Source organism: Leuciscus leuciscus, assembly GCF_965113295.1.
Source record: "Leuciscus leuciscus genome assembly, chromosome: 10".
In the NCBI taxonomy this organism is placed as follows: Eukaryota; Metazoa; Chordata; class Actinopteri; order Cypriniformes; family Leuciscidae; genus Leuciscus; species Leuciscus leuciscus.
The window spans coordinates 43607428-43625697 of NC_138734.1; the positions used below are offsets into that span (position 1 = coordinate 43607428).

The following is an 18270-nucleotide window of genomic DNA, read 5'->3' on the forward strand; positions in this document are numbered from 1 at the left end:
AGAAGTTACGGTGGCTGACAGGAAGTGATGTCGTCGTCTGAGACAGCAGAGAGTAGCCAGTTAAACAATGAGCTTTCTTTACAAAGATAAATTAAGAAATTAGGTTTACAAAATTATTCAGTAAAGCGATATGTTATTGCGAATATTATTGTTACCTGTTCATCATTGTGTCAGTGTTTTATCCACAGACTTTAGCTAGCTTCTTTACACGAAGAACAACATAGTGACGAAACATGTTTGTCCGCTCAGGGCCACTGTAGAAACATGTCGACGTAAGCGAACTCGCGGTGTGTGTAGAGAGAAACGGCTCATAAAACATAACGGTTCATTAAGTAAGCTCTTTATACACCACTGCAAACATAGTTATGTATATGATATTGCATGTCTGTCCACAGATCCTCCTAAATATTACACACTGCACCTTTAATTCATAGATGAAGTCATAATCTTATAAATATATATATGTGAGGACCCAACAGCCTCTCTGAATCTCTTCATGTAGGACATTGACAACAGCACCGGCCGATTCTTCATCACCAACAGAAATAACTTCACAGAACTGAGTATCATCGGGCTGGACATCGGCACAGACCCGGGCGAGTACGTGTGCAACGCCTCCAACATCATCAGCTCCAGAGAGTCCATGACGATCCTGCGTGTGCGGAGCCATCTCGCCCCGCTGTGGCCGTTTCTGGGCGTCCTGGCCGAGATCATCATCCTCGTGGTCATCATCGTGGTTTACGAGAAGCGCAAGAGGCCGGACGAGGTTCCTGACGGTAAGAGGCGCTCGGATTTAAGCATCTCTGCTGTAGTTTTGCGGTATGATTTCCTCTTGATCATGAAAGGCAATATATAATCATTCTGAAGTGCTTAAAGTGGCTGTTGTTTGATCCGAAAATGAATCCATTCTAGAAATGTTGTGCTTGGCTGCACAGTTATGCTTATACTTGCTGATTTTCCTTGATTTCAGTGACATAAAACACTTATTTTGTGTGAGGCAGCTGTTGTTTGATCCGAAACGGAATTATTCTGGAAATGTGACCCTGGATCCCAAAACCAGTCCCGAGTCGCACTGGTATATCTGTGGCAATAGCCAACAATACATAGTATGGGTCAAAATTATCGATTTTTCTTTTATGCCAAAAATCATTAGGATATTAAGTAAAGATCATGTTCCATGAAGATATTTAGTAAATTTCCTACCGTAAAGATATAAAACATTTATTTTTGTGAGTGAATGCCGCACAATCGCCAACATAAATGAACAACTTTAAAGTCAAGTCATCTTCATTTATATAGCGCTTTTAACAATGTAGATTGTTCCAAAGCAGCTTTACATTGATAATAGGAAATTGAAGTAAAGTGTTTTGGCTTTACAGCAGCTCTAGAATAAAGTTATTGTCCAGCTAAAGTTAGTTTGATTGATTCACTTCCGTCGCAACGATCATTAGTTATTAACTTAGGGGCCGCTAACACGACACAGTTTTAACAGAAAACTCTAGTTCTCTCTGCGCAATCTTCAAAAACGCGAACCAGTGAGAACGGCGATGGCGTGCACATGCGTATTACGAGTTCAGTCTATAGAGATGTGCGTTTGAATATATATGTGCGCAGACGTGTAGTCCTTCTCTACACATCAACCCTCAACAAACTACTTGTTTGGCCTTAAAATTAATAATACAGAATTTTATCGCTTCCACGTAGCCACGCGAACCGGTATTATCCCGACAACGCTTTATCTGTAGAGAGGTAAAGGGAGGGAGGCCTTCACAGGGGAGAGACTAGTTGACATCTAGTTTAAAGGAGATTTTCTCAATGTTTTGATTTTTTTGCACCCTTAGATTCCAGATTTTAGTTGTATCTCGGCCAAATATTGTCTTATCCTAACAAACCATACATCAATGGAAAGCTTATTTATTCAGCTTCCAGATTATCTATAAATCTCAATTTAAAAAAAATGTAACCTTGTGACTGGTTTTGTGCTCCAGGGTCACAAATGTTGTACTTGGCTGCACAGTTATGACTGCTTTATACTTGCTGATTTTCCTTGATTTTAGTGACATAAAAACACTTTTGTGTGTGAGGCAGCTGCATGGCATATTCATAATGAAGCTACACATCTAAAATAGACTGCTTTTAAAGGCAGTAAAAATAGAGCGCTGCAGTGATGACGTATTTTCACAAGTTTTTCCTTTCATTTCATACATTTTTCCATTGCCGTTTCAATTATGGCAGAAAATAAGGCTCTGTGATCAACAGAAGTTGATGATTCCTACACGTTTTGTTCCTCAGGATAATGAACACGACTTTTCTGAAGCCTCAGAAGTCAACAAACTACACCATGGTCACATGACTTCAAGGTCATCACCACTAAACTTCGGAAACTCTTTCAATCTTAATATAAAATCTACAATGTGGCAAGTTTGAGTTTGAATAGTTGGATTTAAAGTTGTAGAATTAAATATCTTGAGCTTGTGTTCAACACAGAGCTTATTTCAGGTCTCCTGTGGTGAAAATCCAGCTTTTAATGTTGTTTATGTGTCTATGTGGTGTTTTTAATGTGCTTTAAGACAAACCATGTGTAGATTCATAAGTCGACAGCATTGCTGAGTATTTCCTCCTTAAAACTGCAGTGAACCAAAGACAGTCTCAAACACACGCTTTGAAATCGCTGGTGTTTCTGACGTCACAAACTACCTTGTAACCAATCAGATCAACGTGTGATCGTCAACCAGTGGATCTCTGAGCTGAGTGAGTGAGTGGAGGCGGGGCTCATTTGCATATTCATAGAACCACGTATACTAAATGAGGCAAGGGTGTCGAGTTACATTCAAGATATTTTAAGGCACAAATAAGAAAAAACTTATAAATATGTCTTTTTGGTGATCAAAGATGAGTTTTAAGGGATAACGTTATTGACTACAGGGGGACTTTAAGTATTTATGTCTTCTTCAGATGCATCCACATTTTCTATTTTCAACATGCAGCACTTTCAGCACTTTAACCAATCAGAGACGGCTTTGTTGAGCACATGAATGCAATAGCCAGTCAAAGATACTTAATTGATCCTGTGCATAAAGATAAGAGGGTTTTAAACGGTCCGTTTCACAGGCGAGTGTTTTAATACATTTTCCTTTCACTTGTGATTGGCACATGAGCAACATCAGGAATTTAACAGTTCTGGTTCTGATTTCATTGTTGATTCTCTCAGTGCTTTTGAGAAGTACTTTAGACATTGGAAATTTAAGCTGCAGAAATAAGTCCTAAAACTCAATGGTTCAATGTATTTTTTATCTGATTTTCAGTTAAAGTCCCCCTGTAGTCAACAATTGTATCCCTTAAAACTCATCTTTGATCACCAAAATTACATATTTAAGTTTTTTTTCTTCATCTTCATGCCTTAAAATATCTTGACTGTAATTCGACACTCTTGCCTCATTTAGTATACGTGGTTCTATGAATATGCAAATGAGCCCCGCCTCCACTCACTCACTCAGCTCAGAGATCCACTGGTTGACGATCACACGTTGATCTGATTGGTTACAAGGTAGTTTGTGACGTCAGAAACACCAGCGATTTCAAAGCGTGTGTTTGAGACTGTCTTTGGTTCACTGCAGTTTTAAGGAGGAAATACTCAGCAATGCTGTCGACTTATGAACTTACACATGGTTTGTCTTAAAGCATATTAAAAACACCACATACACACATAAACAACATTAAAAGCTGGATTTACACCACAGGGGGACTTTAACACTTGGCAGTCACTGCAATCTTATATATTTGATTATTTGTGCAACTCTGTCATGTTCCACACAAACATATTTAGAGAACCTTTAGAATAATCCATGCAGGCTGTTTCGAAACACTGAATCTGCCATCAATAATATATTCTGAACAGGCTGTTAGTGGGTCATTTACGGCCCGGGCTCTTAGCGTAGATGCACAAGTGAATATTCATGAGCGTTGAGTCAGAGAGACCCACTGGGAAACACTGACCTCTATGCTTGACCACGTTTTAATCTGAGACCTGATCCTCCACTAGAAAGACAAATCACAACACTGGAGCTGCCTCACATTTGTACACTCTTAAAGTTAATGAATGATTGATTCTGTCAACAGCTGCACATGACACTCGCTCTCAATGAGAGAAACAGAAGCGTTAATATTGTACAGTTACACACGATATTTGGATGCAAGAACATTTCAAGGTTGCGTTTCTTCTTTTTTTTATAACTTCATTCTGTCTAGGGCTGTGCATTATTTAGATGTTCTGCTATATTTATATATATATATATATATATATATATATATTGCACACAGGGAGTTTCACCAGATGAGTGAAAGAATGAATCATTCTAGAATGATTTAGGGTGGTTTGTGAGTTCATCTCCATAGAGAAAAAAAAGAGCTGAAATTGTAAAGTCTGAAGACCTGAAGCGCAAAATCCTTTTATGCCAGAACGATTTGGGAAAAATTTGAAAAATGTGGCCGTTCATATTTGGGTTATATGCAGTTTTTTGTTTGTTTTTTTTACATTTATTTTAATCTCTTCATTTTTTTAAAGAGATTATGTTATGTTTAGTTTTGGGGATAAGGTTAAGGGATCATATATGTAATATCAATATATGCTTAATGTATTTATAAAATAGTGCTGTCAATCGATAAAAAAAGTAACTAGATTCATCAAATTTATTCTGTGATTAATTGTGATTTAAAACACTTATTCGTTTTTAATATATTTTATAATGTAATAATTTCATGGTTAATCTCCAATAGAGAAACAACTTAAAGACAACAATTAATGTCCAATAAAGGCACTATAATAAACATATAATATAATGCAATTAATGTCCAATAAAGGCACTATTATAAACATATAATACTAATGCAATTAATGTCCAATAAAGGCACTATTATAAACATATCATATAATGCAATCAATGTCTAATAAAGGCACTATTATAAACATATAATACTAATGCAATTAATGTCCAATAAAGGATGGTTTAAAGCACTTAATTATTGAGATTTTATGTGATCTAATCTAAAGTGAGAACTATTTAGTTAAGTTGTAAACAAAGCATAATAAAACATGATCTAACTCTTCACATGTGAGCTATTTAAACAATAATGAAGATGAAAAAAAAAAAGAAGAACTCACGATTTGTATATATAGCCTATTAATATATTAACACTGTAGAGACTACAATATACAGTATAAACTATGATTAAACTATAATAGTTTGCAAATGTATTTATAACTGTATACTCAAAGTGTTATCAATACATTAAATAAAATAAGAAGTATATTGCAATAATGTTATTTTTCTGTAAATCGAGAAATAAAATTTCTTCATTTCTTCATTTTCAAACGGTATACCATCAAGCTTTAATTTTGACGGGTTGCCGGCCATTAAAGAAATGCATTGCTGGTTGTATTATTATTATTATTATTATTAACACGCGTGAATGAACATGCAACATAATGAACGAATTATGTCTGCTCGATTCGCACTGAGCCATATTGCAATATTGATTTTATTTGCAATATATATATATGTATGTAAAAATCGCACAGCCCTGATTCTGTCATGAAAAATAAAAGCTTGATGGTATACCGTTTGAAAATGAAGAAAATAAGACTTAATTTTACAGTAAAATAGCATTATTGCAATACACTTATTTTATGTAATATATTGGTAGCACTTTATAAGTATTCAGTAATAAGGAGCAGGAGACGGGCTCTGTTCTGGACATGTTTTGTCCGTGAGTGTGCCGGTCTCTAAAGGGATGCAGTCAGGCACACGGCAGCTTCATGCTAATCTGACCTTTGCAGAACCACAGAAGGGTCTCTCAGAGCCAGGGGGGTCCGGCGCTACCCTTTAAAATCTGCTGTGAGATGCACCTCGTTCTACTGACTGACAACACATGACATAATCTCTCAGCGAAACTATTGTTCTCGAGCTAGAACTCCAGATACGTCTGTATTATTTTGTGTCATTGCAGTGTTTATCAGATCCAGCATCCACCCAGTAAATGTTTGTTTACATGTTTAGCAGTGAATTGCACGGGATGCACTGGGGTTTTCCGATGTACATTCCTGGTCTTATGAGCGATTAATCCGTGCATGATTTTTTACCAATATATGTGTAAAGCAATAGTAAATAATGGATGAAATTTGCATAAATAATGGGTACTACAACAAATACCACCATGATGTAATTTAAATCATGTATATTGTTTTATGTATATATGATATGTTATTTAAAATACAAAACAAGTGTTTACAATATATATATATATATATATATATATATATATATATATATATATATATATATTAGGGCTGTCAAGCGATTAACATTTATAGGGCCCTATCATACACCCGGCGCAATGCAGTGCCAAGCGCGACGCAAGTGTTCTGCTAGTTTCAGCCCGACGCAGTTATCATTTTCACGTCCTGCGCCGCGTTGTTTAAATAGCAAATGTATTTCCGCCCATTTGTGTGTCCATGGGCGACTGGTCTGAAAACGAGGTGTGTGTTCTGGCGCATTATTGGACTGTTGCTATTTTGAGGAACTGAAATAGACTGAGCCATTAACCGACTGAAACCCTGCTCTAAAGTCAATGGCGCAATATCTTTGTTGTTATTTTAAAGAGCGCGTTAGTAATGTGCGCCTATAGGCGGGTCCACAACACGCGTACACTCTGCTTATTAAACACACAGGGACGCACAGCAGCACACAAACATGCCAAAGGATTACAATGTAAAAGATTATTATTGTGTACATAAAGATATGGTGGAATCCGGCTTGTCCCATAGATGGACTTTTACCTCGCGCACGAGCAGATCCGTTTGCGTTCTGGAGACGCGTTCGGTCTTTCCACTATCAAATTCCGTCATGTAAATAGCGAATCATCCATGGCTCGAGCGCAACTGGCATTTAAAGGGAATGGGAGATGAGACTCTGATTGGTTTAACGCACGTAAATCCCAAAACACACCCATTACTCATTAAGAGAATAGGGACGACCATTTTAGACCATGCACCGGGAGCGCCGACCATTTGTCCCGTCGTTAAACTAACAAAAGTGGATTCGGACACGCCCTAAGTGAACTTGCGCCATGCGCTTTAGACCATGTGCATAGATCCTTAAATTAGGGCCCATAATCTAACTAATTACATGATGTGCCGATTAATTATTCACACATTAAATTCGGCTGAGAAATTACCCCTAAAAGATCATTTAAAATCATTATTGTGTTAAATGAGAAAAGCATCAAATAGACATTGAAAAAGTATCTTTAGAAAGAAATATTTTTTTAATTTAATATAATCTCTCAGTGAAACTATTGTTCTCGAGCTAGAACTCAAGATACGTCTGTATTATTTTGTATCATTGCAGTGTTTATCAGATCCAACATCCGCCCAGTAAATGTAGGTTTACAGTAAGTAAGCAGTGAATTGCACGAGATGCACTGGGATTTCCGATGTACAAACTCTGCTGCAATAGCAATGGAAGAGAAAGAACGTATTAGAAGTCAATATTCACTCTATATAAACATTCCTGGTCTTATGAGCGATTAATCCGTGCACGATTTCATGATTTTATCATCAAAATATGTGTAAACCAATAGTCCAACAGCTATTTAGTCACTGTTTCGGCTGGTGTTGCAGCCGTTCATGTATGAAATGTATACAAATATTAGCAAATAACGATAGATTGTAAAGTCTATTTGCTGTGAATGTTGTTGGCATGTAGTTGTGCGATGATAAACACTTTTCTGAATGCTAATCCAGTGCTGGTGCTGTTCCTAGGCCGACAAACAGGACCGTTTCAGGGGGTTTTGCGTGTTCATATTCAAATATACTCCCATTATTATCTCTGATGCTCAATCAAACTGAATGAAAGTGTTTATTTCAAGTAAATAATGGACGAAACTTTGTTTTTTCCTTCTCCATGTGGCCTCATATTCTTTAATGTTGGTAAGTTTGAGAATGTGCATGTCTTTAGGCATTTCTGCTTCTCTTTGTTTCCTCCTCATTCAGGCTGTGATGTCACAACGCGTGCTTATTTAATTACCAATTGAAATTACAAATTTGTTTGTATCATCAACCGTGTTCAATTCATTGTGATTGGATTCTCTACTGTTAAGTTTAGGGTTCGTAATGGGCTTTAATTGCAACATTTTTAGTCCTTTACTCATTTGATTAATCTGATTGTGCAGCTCAGTTTGTTTTAGCCTCTGAAATATAACAATATAGTCACAAAACCTGATGGATGAATCTCATCAAAACACGTCCGGGTCATATTTCACCGTCATATTAAAAGAAAAAAGATTTTTTTTTGGTGACACTTTTATTTTAAGGTGCAAATTAAATGTTACTGCATGTAATTACTATACTAATAACAGTAAATTATGTATAATTACAAGCAACTAACCCTAACCGTATAGTAAGTACATGTAGTTCATACTTATTTGAGTAAGTACAATGTCACCTTTTTTGCATTATGACATTATTTTAAGTTTTAACCCACTTATTGTATTACTGTAAAAACTATTAAAGCAATACAGTGTTTTATTTTCATCTTAAAGTCCCCATGTGGTGAAAAATCAAGCTTTTAATGTTGTTTATATGTCTATTCTGTGTTTTTAATATGCTTTAAGAAAAACCATACGCAAATTCATCAGTCAACGTTTATGTATAGATGGTATATTGTTATTTAATGCGAGACACGGCAGGCAAAAACATTGTTTTTTCACTGGTCAATTTTGAGATTTTTGGATATTTGTCTTCAATAGCATGTCTTCTTTCAGACTTGTGGTGAAAAAAAGTCCGAAATACACATTTAGGTCTTTATTTTACTACACTTTGTCTGTTTGCGTCTGTAGATTTCTCATAAATTCAACAAAAGTTGGTGTTGTAAATCCTCCCGCTGCTCTGGATAGCTCTCTCTCTCCTGTACAATGCTGTCGGATCCAAATATGGTCATTTCCTTTTTATCAGCAACCAATGGTGAAAGTAAAAGGGCTGAATGCGCAATCTCATTGGCTGATATGAATCTTTAAAGCCCGTTTTCTCAAAATGACTCTGAAATCTCCACTTCAGTAGCACCGATATACACCAAACCTTCCAGTCTTGTACCTAGTTATATTATGAAGACATTTACAGATGGATTTGTAAATATATTATTCCTAGCCTGATTTATATAACATTTAATTCCAAAAAACATGGCGAAAATCTTTTTTTTTAAGGCTATTGACAGTATATTCTGATTTACAGGATAACAAAAGTAGATATCCATAAATCCCTCTGTAATTTGTTTCCCATCTAATATGTGAACACAATGCAAAACATTTTTTTAACCTGGCTTTATCCAATACTCAGATTTCGTTTTTTTTTTATACATGCAAATTAGCGCATATTTAATTAGATATTGCGTAATTTGCAAATTTAAACATTAAATTACAGAAAACTTGTAATAAATATTTTTCTCATTTTAATGTAGGTAATCAACTGGGAAAGTTTCATGGTGATATCTGCTAGTTAAAATTTTTACCCTATTCACCTGTAGTGTCTCGCCTTAAATTACAAAAATATATATATATTGCATTGCAGGAATTAGAATCGTGGAGTATCCAATTGTTATGAAAATAATGTCACAATGCAAATACATTTTTTGATGCGCTTTTTATGTTCATGAGATTCACCCTGGCATCTTTACTGTAAGTCATCACATGACCTGGTTACTTATAATATGAATAAACTAATCATCATAATAACATGTGGATCGAACCAGAGAGTTTTTAACCATATTATCTTGCATGTGTTTGTTTTGCTCTGGATGGTTCGCTGAACAGACTCTTATTTTACAGCAAAACGCATGCAGAGCACTGAGTAAGGAGAGGAGGTGTGCGTGCATGAACAGCGTGTTCTGTTGTGATGTTTGGGGAGGATTTGTCCCCAGGAGAGAGAGAGTAATGGGAGGGTGCGCTAGATTAAGGTAGATTATATCTGCCCACAGTCTTATCAACAGAATCCGAGATGAGGACATAATGCTATGACGCACATTACAGCTGAAATCCTCGTGCCAGGATTTCATATTTTCAACATCGACGTCCTCTAACACCTTTAGAGGATCTGTGTGTAGATGTACTGACACGAGAGACATGAACACTTGTTTTAAGCTTTGTTTTATCCCGAGTAGTAATTAAACATTATTAGCGAGCTGCACAATGGTGATTTAAAAAAAATCTGACCACAAATGTGATGTATTACTGGTAAATAAATAAATAAATAAATAAGATGTACATACTGTAATAGAAAGGAAGCGCACTATAAAATATAATGTATATTTGAAGTCTTTCTACTTCAAAATGACACTTTTGATTCAATTTATTTGCTGTTTCTTTGTAAAATGTACTAGTTTCTAAGGGAAAATGGTTTCTACACCATGTACAGTATATAAGCAGCTGTACATAAGGCTTTATATCATGAGCAAGATGAATGTTAATTGACATTTCCAATTAAAGGTGTTGTAAGCAACTTTGCTTTTAACCAGATGTTCTGCTTTTCTAAAACACGTTGGCCGAACTGATGGCAGTAACCCTGAACGTATGCTAAATGATTGACAGTCTGAGAATGTTTCTGATTTGCTAAAAAAAACTTGGCTGAGTCGCTTTAAGACAAGTCATTTCACTCGGCGGCCATCTTTGAAACGGCTCTCGGGCGACTATTTTGGGAAACGTCAAATGTTATTCTGGGAAACATCAAATTCTCCAGAGTCCGAAGCGCGCGTCTCAGAACTAAAGCATCCGGAGCTTCTACACTGTAAAAAAAATATTTTCATGATTTGTTATCACAACTTTTTATCTTTTGTCAAATCAATAATTAATGTGGTTCAGATAACATAATATTTTAAGTTTCTATTATTTTAACCAATTTCCTTCATTGCATTAGCTCAAATGTTTTCATTTCAATGAACTAAAAAATTGTAAGGCAACCAGGAAACTTACTTTTTTAAGTTAAAACAACGATAATTTTTTACAGTGTACAAGCAGCTGCAATGACTTTACCGGCTGCTGATTGGCTCTTTAATTTAGAAGGCGGGACTTATTCTGCCATATAGAGTGTATGCGCATGACGTCACCGTCGGCCGGAGTGACTGCGGTCACACACACTGAGTGGCAATAAGTTTTCAGCGCAAAAAACACTCAAAACGCATCTAAAACGGGAAAGAGCTGTAAGAGATCGACTGTACAACTAGATTTGACAAGAAATCTGAGGTATATTTTTACAGACTCCCGAAAGCTACAGAACAGAGAAGCAAATGAATCGCTGCGATTCACAGAAACATCTGGATCCAGGCAGAGAAAGCTGGATTTGCAGTTTTCATTTTGAGTCAATATGCTGAATTATGGGGTAAAATCATACACTATATACTGTATTGTTATATATTGTATTGACAACTCATCAATTAAATATTTACCATCGTATATTCTGCATAATTGGACGTTTTTAAATAAACACTGAGAAAAACTACACAAGTTTTAAGGCTGGACAATATATATATATATAACACTGATATGAGCGATCACATGGGTTTACACCTATATTGTGTTTATATAAAGTGTTCACAGGCAAATTTGCTTTATGTATTTCCCTGGCGTTGAAATCAGGCTCATATAAATGTGAGGAAACACGATTCCTGCTGCATGTCGATATCCATGATCACTGGATCTTCGGTAAGTTGTAAGAAACACAATATCGAGTCCAATCTTTAGTTTAAACTGATAATCGTTCGTTTTACTGGTGTTTTCCCCATTAAATCCAGCTCTTCTGCCACTCAGTCCGGCTGAGGGAGCGTTTTCCTGCGGGAAAGTGACGTTAATTCAAACCCTCTATTGTGCAGTGCACTTTCTACCATTCATGGTAATGTGAGTGCACTGTCTTTGTATATCTAAAGTGCAGTCAGAGACAGATGTGATTCCTCATGGCACCTATAACAGTGAGATCTCTCAGGTATTCCTATAAGATGTTGCTTACAGCACCTTTAACTCCTCCATCTTGCCTGCACTGATCACAGTACCAGAGAGAAGACTGATCACATGTGCATCAGGGTTGTAATAGCCACATTTGCATAAAGTTAATGTGCCGTTGTGGTGAAGTGTCGAGTCCCAGCTGAGGACCCAAGCAATCCGATTGGTTCAAAGCACGTTTTATGGGTAATTGCTTTAGTGCCTGGTTACAAATCAGATGTCACTTTGTTATACAAGTCGTTTGAATTGCGTTAATATATTTTAACTTGTATGTTTCATATACTAGTGTATAACCGAAGCTATAGATTGTGAATTTAAACATTTCTCGTTCTTAGTGTTTTTTTTTTAGTTAGCTTAGATAGTAGCATAGCATACAGCTATCAGAAAGGATTAGAGACAATGTTTTTCTCACCGTCTACGATATTTTTCGACAAAAAAACAAATATGATACAAGCATAATTCATATTAATTATGACATGCTTGTAATGAAAACAAATTTTATTATGCTTTATTGCTCAATAACAATTAACAATGTCGCATGACATACCTAAACATGTTATTTCTTTCACTTTAACTATTTAAATAATCAGGATAAAAATAAAAGATTATTACATGAATTTAAGTTTGATTGATTACATTTAAGAATCGCGAGAACAGCTTTAGATCAGGCATATTACTCGGGTCCTACGTTAGGACCCATCACTTCAGTTGGGACTCGACACTTCACCACACCGTCACATTAGGGGCTTTCGCACCGGGTAGTTCTCGGCACTAGCCACCAGGGTGTTTCCCTGAGAACTAATGGTTCCCATCGGACCATTTTCCTGGTTGCATTCGCACCGCCAGTAGGAACTCTGAAGTGACGTAAGACACGCTTGTTGCTGTGACTTTTATTTTGACGGCGCTGAGAACGACTGAACACACTGCGCTCGCATTCTCCGTGTTCATTAGTTTACGATCGGTCTAATACGTTATTAGATATAACTGTTATACATGGAAAGTAGACAGTAATGAAGAGTTATAAGCGTAAGCCGTGTGGTTGATGTCCAGTGTTGCTGAGCAGAAATACATGATCATGTTTCTCTTGGTACCCTGAAAGCTGTACTGGATTTTCTCCTCAGTGTAAAGGTTTAGAGGGCCCATCTATCACTGTTTCAATGTTCGTAGAGTTAATTTGTGGAGTAAATATATAGGCGTACACCACACAATCGGCGTACACTAACGTCACGGATAGCTCCTATTGAGAATGAGGAGATGTCGTCACGACACAGCGCCCCGCCCTCAGAGACCGCGTCATCCTCCCCTTTCCGCCATTTTGGGAGGATACACGCCAGCGCCGTTCATTGTTTGTATTGATAGTAGAGGAGGTTGTCGCACTATTTTAGAATGCCTGGAAAACACTGCTGTGTAAAAAACTGCTCCAGTGTCTCACACGATTGTCATGGAAACCGTAGGAGCCATGTATTACAGTTTTTTCGTATTTTAAAATTTAAAAGTAAAAAAAAAAAAAAACATTTTTGTTTGGCATTGGTAGTAAGTTTCTCCCTGTAAGGACCCTTTTCTTTTGCCGCATTCTTCTCCATTTATTCTTAATTTTCTCGTAATTTCTATTATAATTCCTCGAGCCGTCTTTCCTGCTCCGTCTCTGTATTGCTCCTGCACTGTTGCCCCTGGCAACCCATAGCGTATCCTCCCAAAATGGTGGACGGGCTCAATTCGTCACGTGACAGCAAGCTACCTATGAGTATGTCCTCATTCTCAATAGAGTAGACCGTATGTAGCTCCGCCCCTTTTCAGCGCTGCGCTCGTTGTCTTTTGACTTCCGGTCTGTATTTTCACAGTGATATTGCGTATTTATGAATGAACGGCTCGTTTTAAAATCTTCCCGGTCGACTGACATTTGTTAAGACATCTGCTTTAAACATCACAATCCTCATGATCACTTTCGTTAACTTTACATGAAGTAAATCCACTTCAAAAGCGAATTACTCCCAGACAGCGATGCCATAGAAATATACAGAGCGACCGCAAAACCGGAAGTTCAAAGACAATATTCTAAAGATGGCGGCGCCCTCGTTTCTCAGGCGCATACGGTCTATAGATCATATGTAGCCCCGTCCCTTTTCAGCGCTGCGCTTGTTGTCTTTTGTCTTCCACTATTTCCAGTGATCTTAAGAATTTAAAACTACCCGTTTTAAAATCTTCCCGGTCCACTGACATAATGTTAAGACATCTGCTTTAATCATCACAATGCTCGTGATAACTTTCGTTAACTCTACAATAGGTAAATCCACTTCACCAGCTAATTAAAGACAATATTCTAAAGATGGCGGCGCACCTGTTTCTCAGGCACATAAGGTCTATAGTGCTGGTTCAGACCCGACTCTGAAGTTCCTAGAACTAAAATCATTCCTAGTTCCTGCGGTGCAAACACGGCAAAATCCGGGTTCTTCCGCCAATAGTTCTAGGAACTATGAAAAGGTTCCTCTGTGTGCGAAAGCCCCTATTTGTTCCCAGAAAAGCAACATAGTGTCGGCCCACATCCGGTAAACGTTGAATCCACCTGTGCCGGATGTGGCCCGGATCTGACCCGACACTATGTTCCTGTCTGGGTTTTATCTGTTATATGTAGTGAGGGGAAAAAAAACAGATGGCTTATTTTTGCACTGTGTTGATCTGATGGTTGTGTATTTAAAAGGATGAGGTTTTTAACTCACATTGTCCTGTCATAACCTGCCTGTTGTCCGGCGCTGTGAATGCTGCGGTCTGTGGGCGCATGTGACATGCATAAACTAACCAGAACTACCCATCTGTCTGTGGAGAGACTCGTGACCTCTAACTGAACAACCTTTCTGCATCAGCAATGACCCGCTCTCTAAACATCTCGAGACCTTGTGCTGCTGGGGTTTATGATTAATGGATAAGGATTATTTGGTAACACTTTACAACATGGTTCCAATTTTTTCTTAACATTAATGAATTGCATTAGATAACATGAATACGTTTAAAGCATTTATTAATCATAGCTTATGTTAATTTCAACATTTTCTAATATATGACTAAAATTAGTTAGTTATTATTTAATGAACATGCTGTTTACATGTGCATGTTTTTCATACAAATACTTGGTATAGTTTGATCTCTAACTAAAACAAATATGATCGTTGTATTCTGCTAGTTGAAACCTTTTCAATGATATATGACAAGTCTATCTGTAATGCACGATTGTACATGTCATATTTTCATGTAAAGCAGTTTTTGTTTCAAGGTTAAAGTTCCCCTGTGTGGAAATCAAGCTTTTAATGTTGTTTGTGTGTTGGGGTTAGCCTAACTAGTCCTAGGTATTTTGCTCAACTTCAATAAAACCACTTCAGTACTATTTTCTGGACACTCTTGGTCAGGGGTCTCCAACCTTTTTCCATTTGAGAGCTACTTTAAAAAAATAAAAGTGTCAGAGAGCTACTCATGTAATGCAATACTTAAATCTCTTAAATAATGTCTCATAACTCTCATATTAGCAACTATCCAAACTGTTTTAGACCTAAAAGAGTTTTTGTACGCCTATATGTGTCACACTTAAATATCAGAGATAAAAAAAAAGATATAGAAAATTGTACTTTGCATATTATATTGTAAAAACACATGATTTTATAGTGCATCATAACTAGAGATGAAATGGCATGAAAATTTCATTTCATGATTATAGTGATCACGGTTATCACAGAATCCTGTTTAAAAAGTACTAATACTACACAATAAAATCAATTCACCAAGGTTTGTATGTCGAAAACCAGCAAATAACAAATAAACTTAGCATCAATATGCACTTTTTGTTTACATAAACATTAAAATAATAACATTAAAAATGATGGCCAGATTTTAGGAGTGTCTTGCAACATGTTATCTACTAACATGTACAAGTTCAAATAAAGTTTTGACAAAAAAGTTTCCCCTTTGGATAGCTATAAAAATGGGCGTGGCCGAGTGTACAAAAAAAAAAGAAATCCTGTGATTCCTAAACGATTCCCGAACTTCATGAAATTAGGTGAGCACATGCGACATATGATTGTAAACAAGCATGCAAACTTTTATGGAGATCAGACCATAGGTGGCGCCATAGCTGTCATAAAGGTTTCAAAAACAACATTTCCATGATGGTAAATGACCTGAAATTGTAGAAAATGGTCTTTTTCATCTCTAATGCAGGTGTATTATCGTATAATTCCACTTAAAGGCCTTAAAAGCACTTGAACCTTGTTTTTGGTAACTATAACAAGAAATAAATTTGTTACATGATTTATTAATCTGTTAGATAATGCATTAACTAATGGAACCTTCTTGTAAAGTGTTGCCCTTTTTTATCTTTTCATATGAAATTGCACTCACAGTTTTACATTGTGTAACTATTGCCAGGTTTTTGCTGACCTTGGGAACCCAGATAATATCTTCACTAAAGAGATCCTGGGAACATTTCCAAGCATTCTCCCCAAAAAAACAAAACAATTATGTGTTTCTACTTCAAATGTGACACGAAAATAAAACATGACAGCATGATCAGCACATTCGGTCTCAATAATATAACTAATTAAAAAACAATTATTCTCCCGCTGTTGCATTTTACAACAACCATTTAAAGTAAAACGAGCATGTTTATCATCTCATTTTTGTTCCATTTGTGATTAATGTCTTTTTTCTTGCATGTTCTTCGACCCTGATGAAGATGATGAACCAGCTGCACCAATGTAAGAACACAACATTCATTTATTTATGAACACTTGTATGACTAATGCATGTATTGATTGTGAACCGTATACATCCGTCATCCAGAAAAACGAACTCTACGAACAACCACAAAGAGAAAAACGTACGGCAGCGGAACACAAACTGAGCCGACGATGGACCAACGTTGAAAAGCGCTGAAGGTTTTACGCATTTACAATTCATTCTGAGTTACAAACCGGCATGCAAATGTTCCCTTTAGTTGATTAAATCCTTGTTTCCCAGATGACCAACTGCATATCCCGACCATCCGGAGGAGAGGAGAAGCTCCTGGCGATCTTCAGCGACGCACAACCTTCCTCACGCGGTGAAGAAAACAACAATAATGACAGCATTACACTGGCACAAACGAACAATAAAGACTGTCTTAAGTTTGCCTTATCCAGGCTCATGATGTGTGTGTGAATGTGGACGCTGACTGAATCATGAAGGTGATGATGATGATGATTTTACTACATGTGCTGTTAACGTTGCATTTCTTTATTTTATCATGCCCTCCTGCTGCACTAATTCTTTTTCATATCTACATGTTGTCTCGAATGCATGCAATAACATAATCTAATAAGATTCAGATATCGTTTTTCTATTGTTACTTTAAATGGCGTTGCATCCAAATGAATAACCTATGTGTGTGTGTGTGTGTGAGTGAGAGAGAGAGAGCATATCAGCGTGTGTGTGTGTGTGTTTTTAAAGAAATTTAAATGGATAAAAAAGTAAGGAATCATCGAGATCTTTGTACAGTTTATCATCCAATACTAAAAGGAGGTGTTTTGTCTTAAACTAGAATGCAAGAACCTTTGTGAGTGGCAGAACAGTATTTAATCTTTAAAAAAAAAGCTGATATTGTATTAAATGAAATGGATACATGTAAAACATTTATTTTCTAGAGTTATTTAGACGTCTTGTACATGTGGTGCTGTAAGTGTTCCAATATTACGATAGCATCTGTAAAAAAGAAAAATAATATATCTTTTTTTTTTTTTTTTTAAATGTCGTTTCTTTTTAGAAGAAGAGATGATTCTTGTACAGCATGGCTATAATCCTATGCAATATGTATTCATATAGACCTACTGACAATTGTAAGGTGGGGTGGGTTTGTTTAATTTCTGAGAATAAAAAAGCTTTAACGGGACGGTGAGATAAGGGTGCTTCGCATTGTGAACTGCACTGCTGTAGTTGCATGACAACTGATCAATACAGTGTGTGTGTGTGTCACCATAATGGACCAACATGGGAGCGAGGAAGTGGGTGGAGCTAAAGCCATTACAAACTATGTGAAACCAATTGTTTCCTTTTTCAGAATAAAGGTTCCAAAAATACTCCTGTGTTAATGAGCGTTCTGTGAAGCTTTTCTCACTTAGCAACAGTAACCAATGGGGGCGGAGCTTATCACAGGCGGAACTGGATTTTGAGCAGTATTCGGGTAGTATTATTTATATACTATTACAG

General features: G+C 36.7%; 1 protein-coding gene across 2 annotated transcripts in view; it reads left to right on the forward strand.

The window, feature by feature from the left end:
- The window catches only part of nptnb (neuroplastin b), a 60868-nt gene extending 42728 nt beyond the window's left edge, over positions 1-18140 (forward strand). Inside the window, exons 6-9 of one of the 2 annotated variants that reach the window (XM_082182385.1) lie at positions 503-776; positions 16763-16784; positions 16870-16964; positions 17047-18140. In XM_082182385.1, the coding sequence (XP_082038511.1) occupies positions 503-776; positions 16763-16784; positions 16870-16930 (357 nt within the window). In that variant the 3' untranslated portion in view covers positions 16931-16964; positions 17047-18140. Of the gene's footprint in view, positions 1-502; positions 777-7992; positions 16785-16869; positions 16965-17046 lie in introns of those variants that run through there. The other variant, XM_082182386.1, reaches the window with a different exon arrangement.
- Positions 18141-18270: the final 130 nt, after the last annotated feature.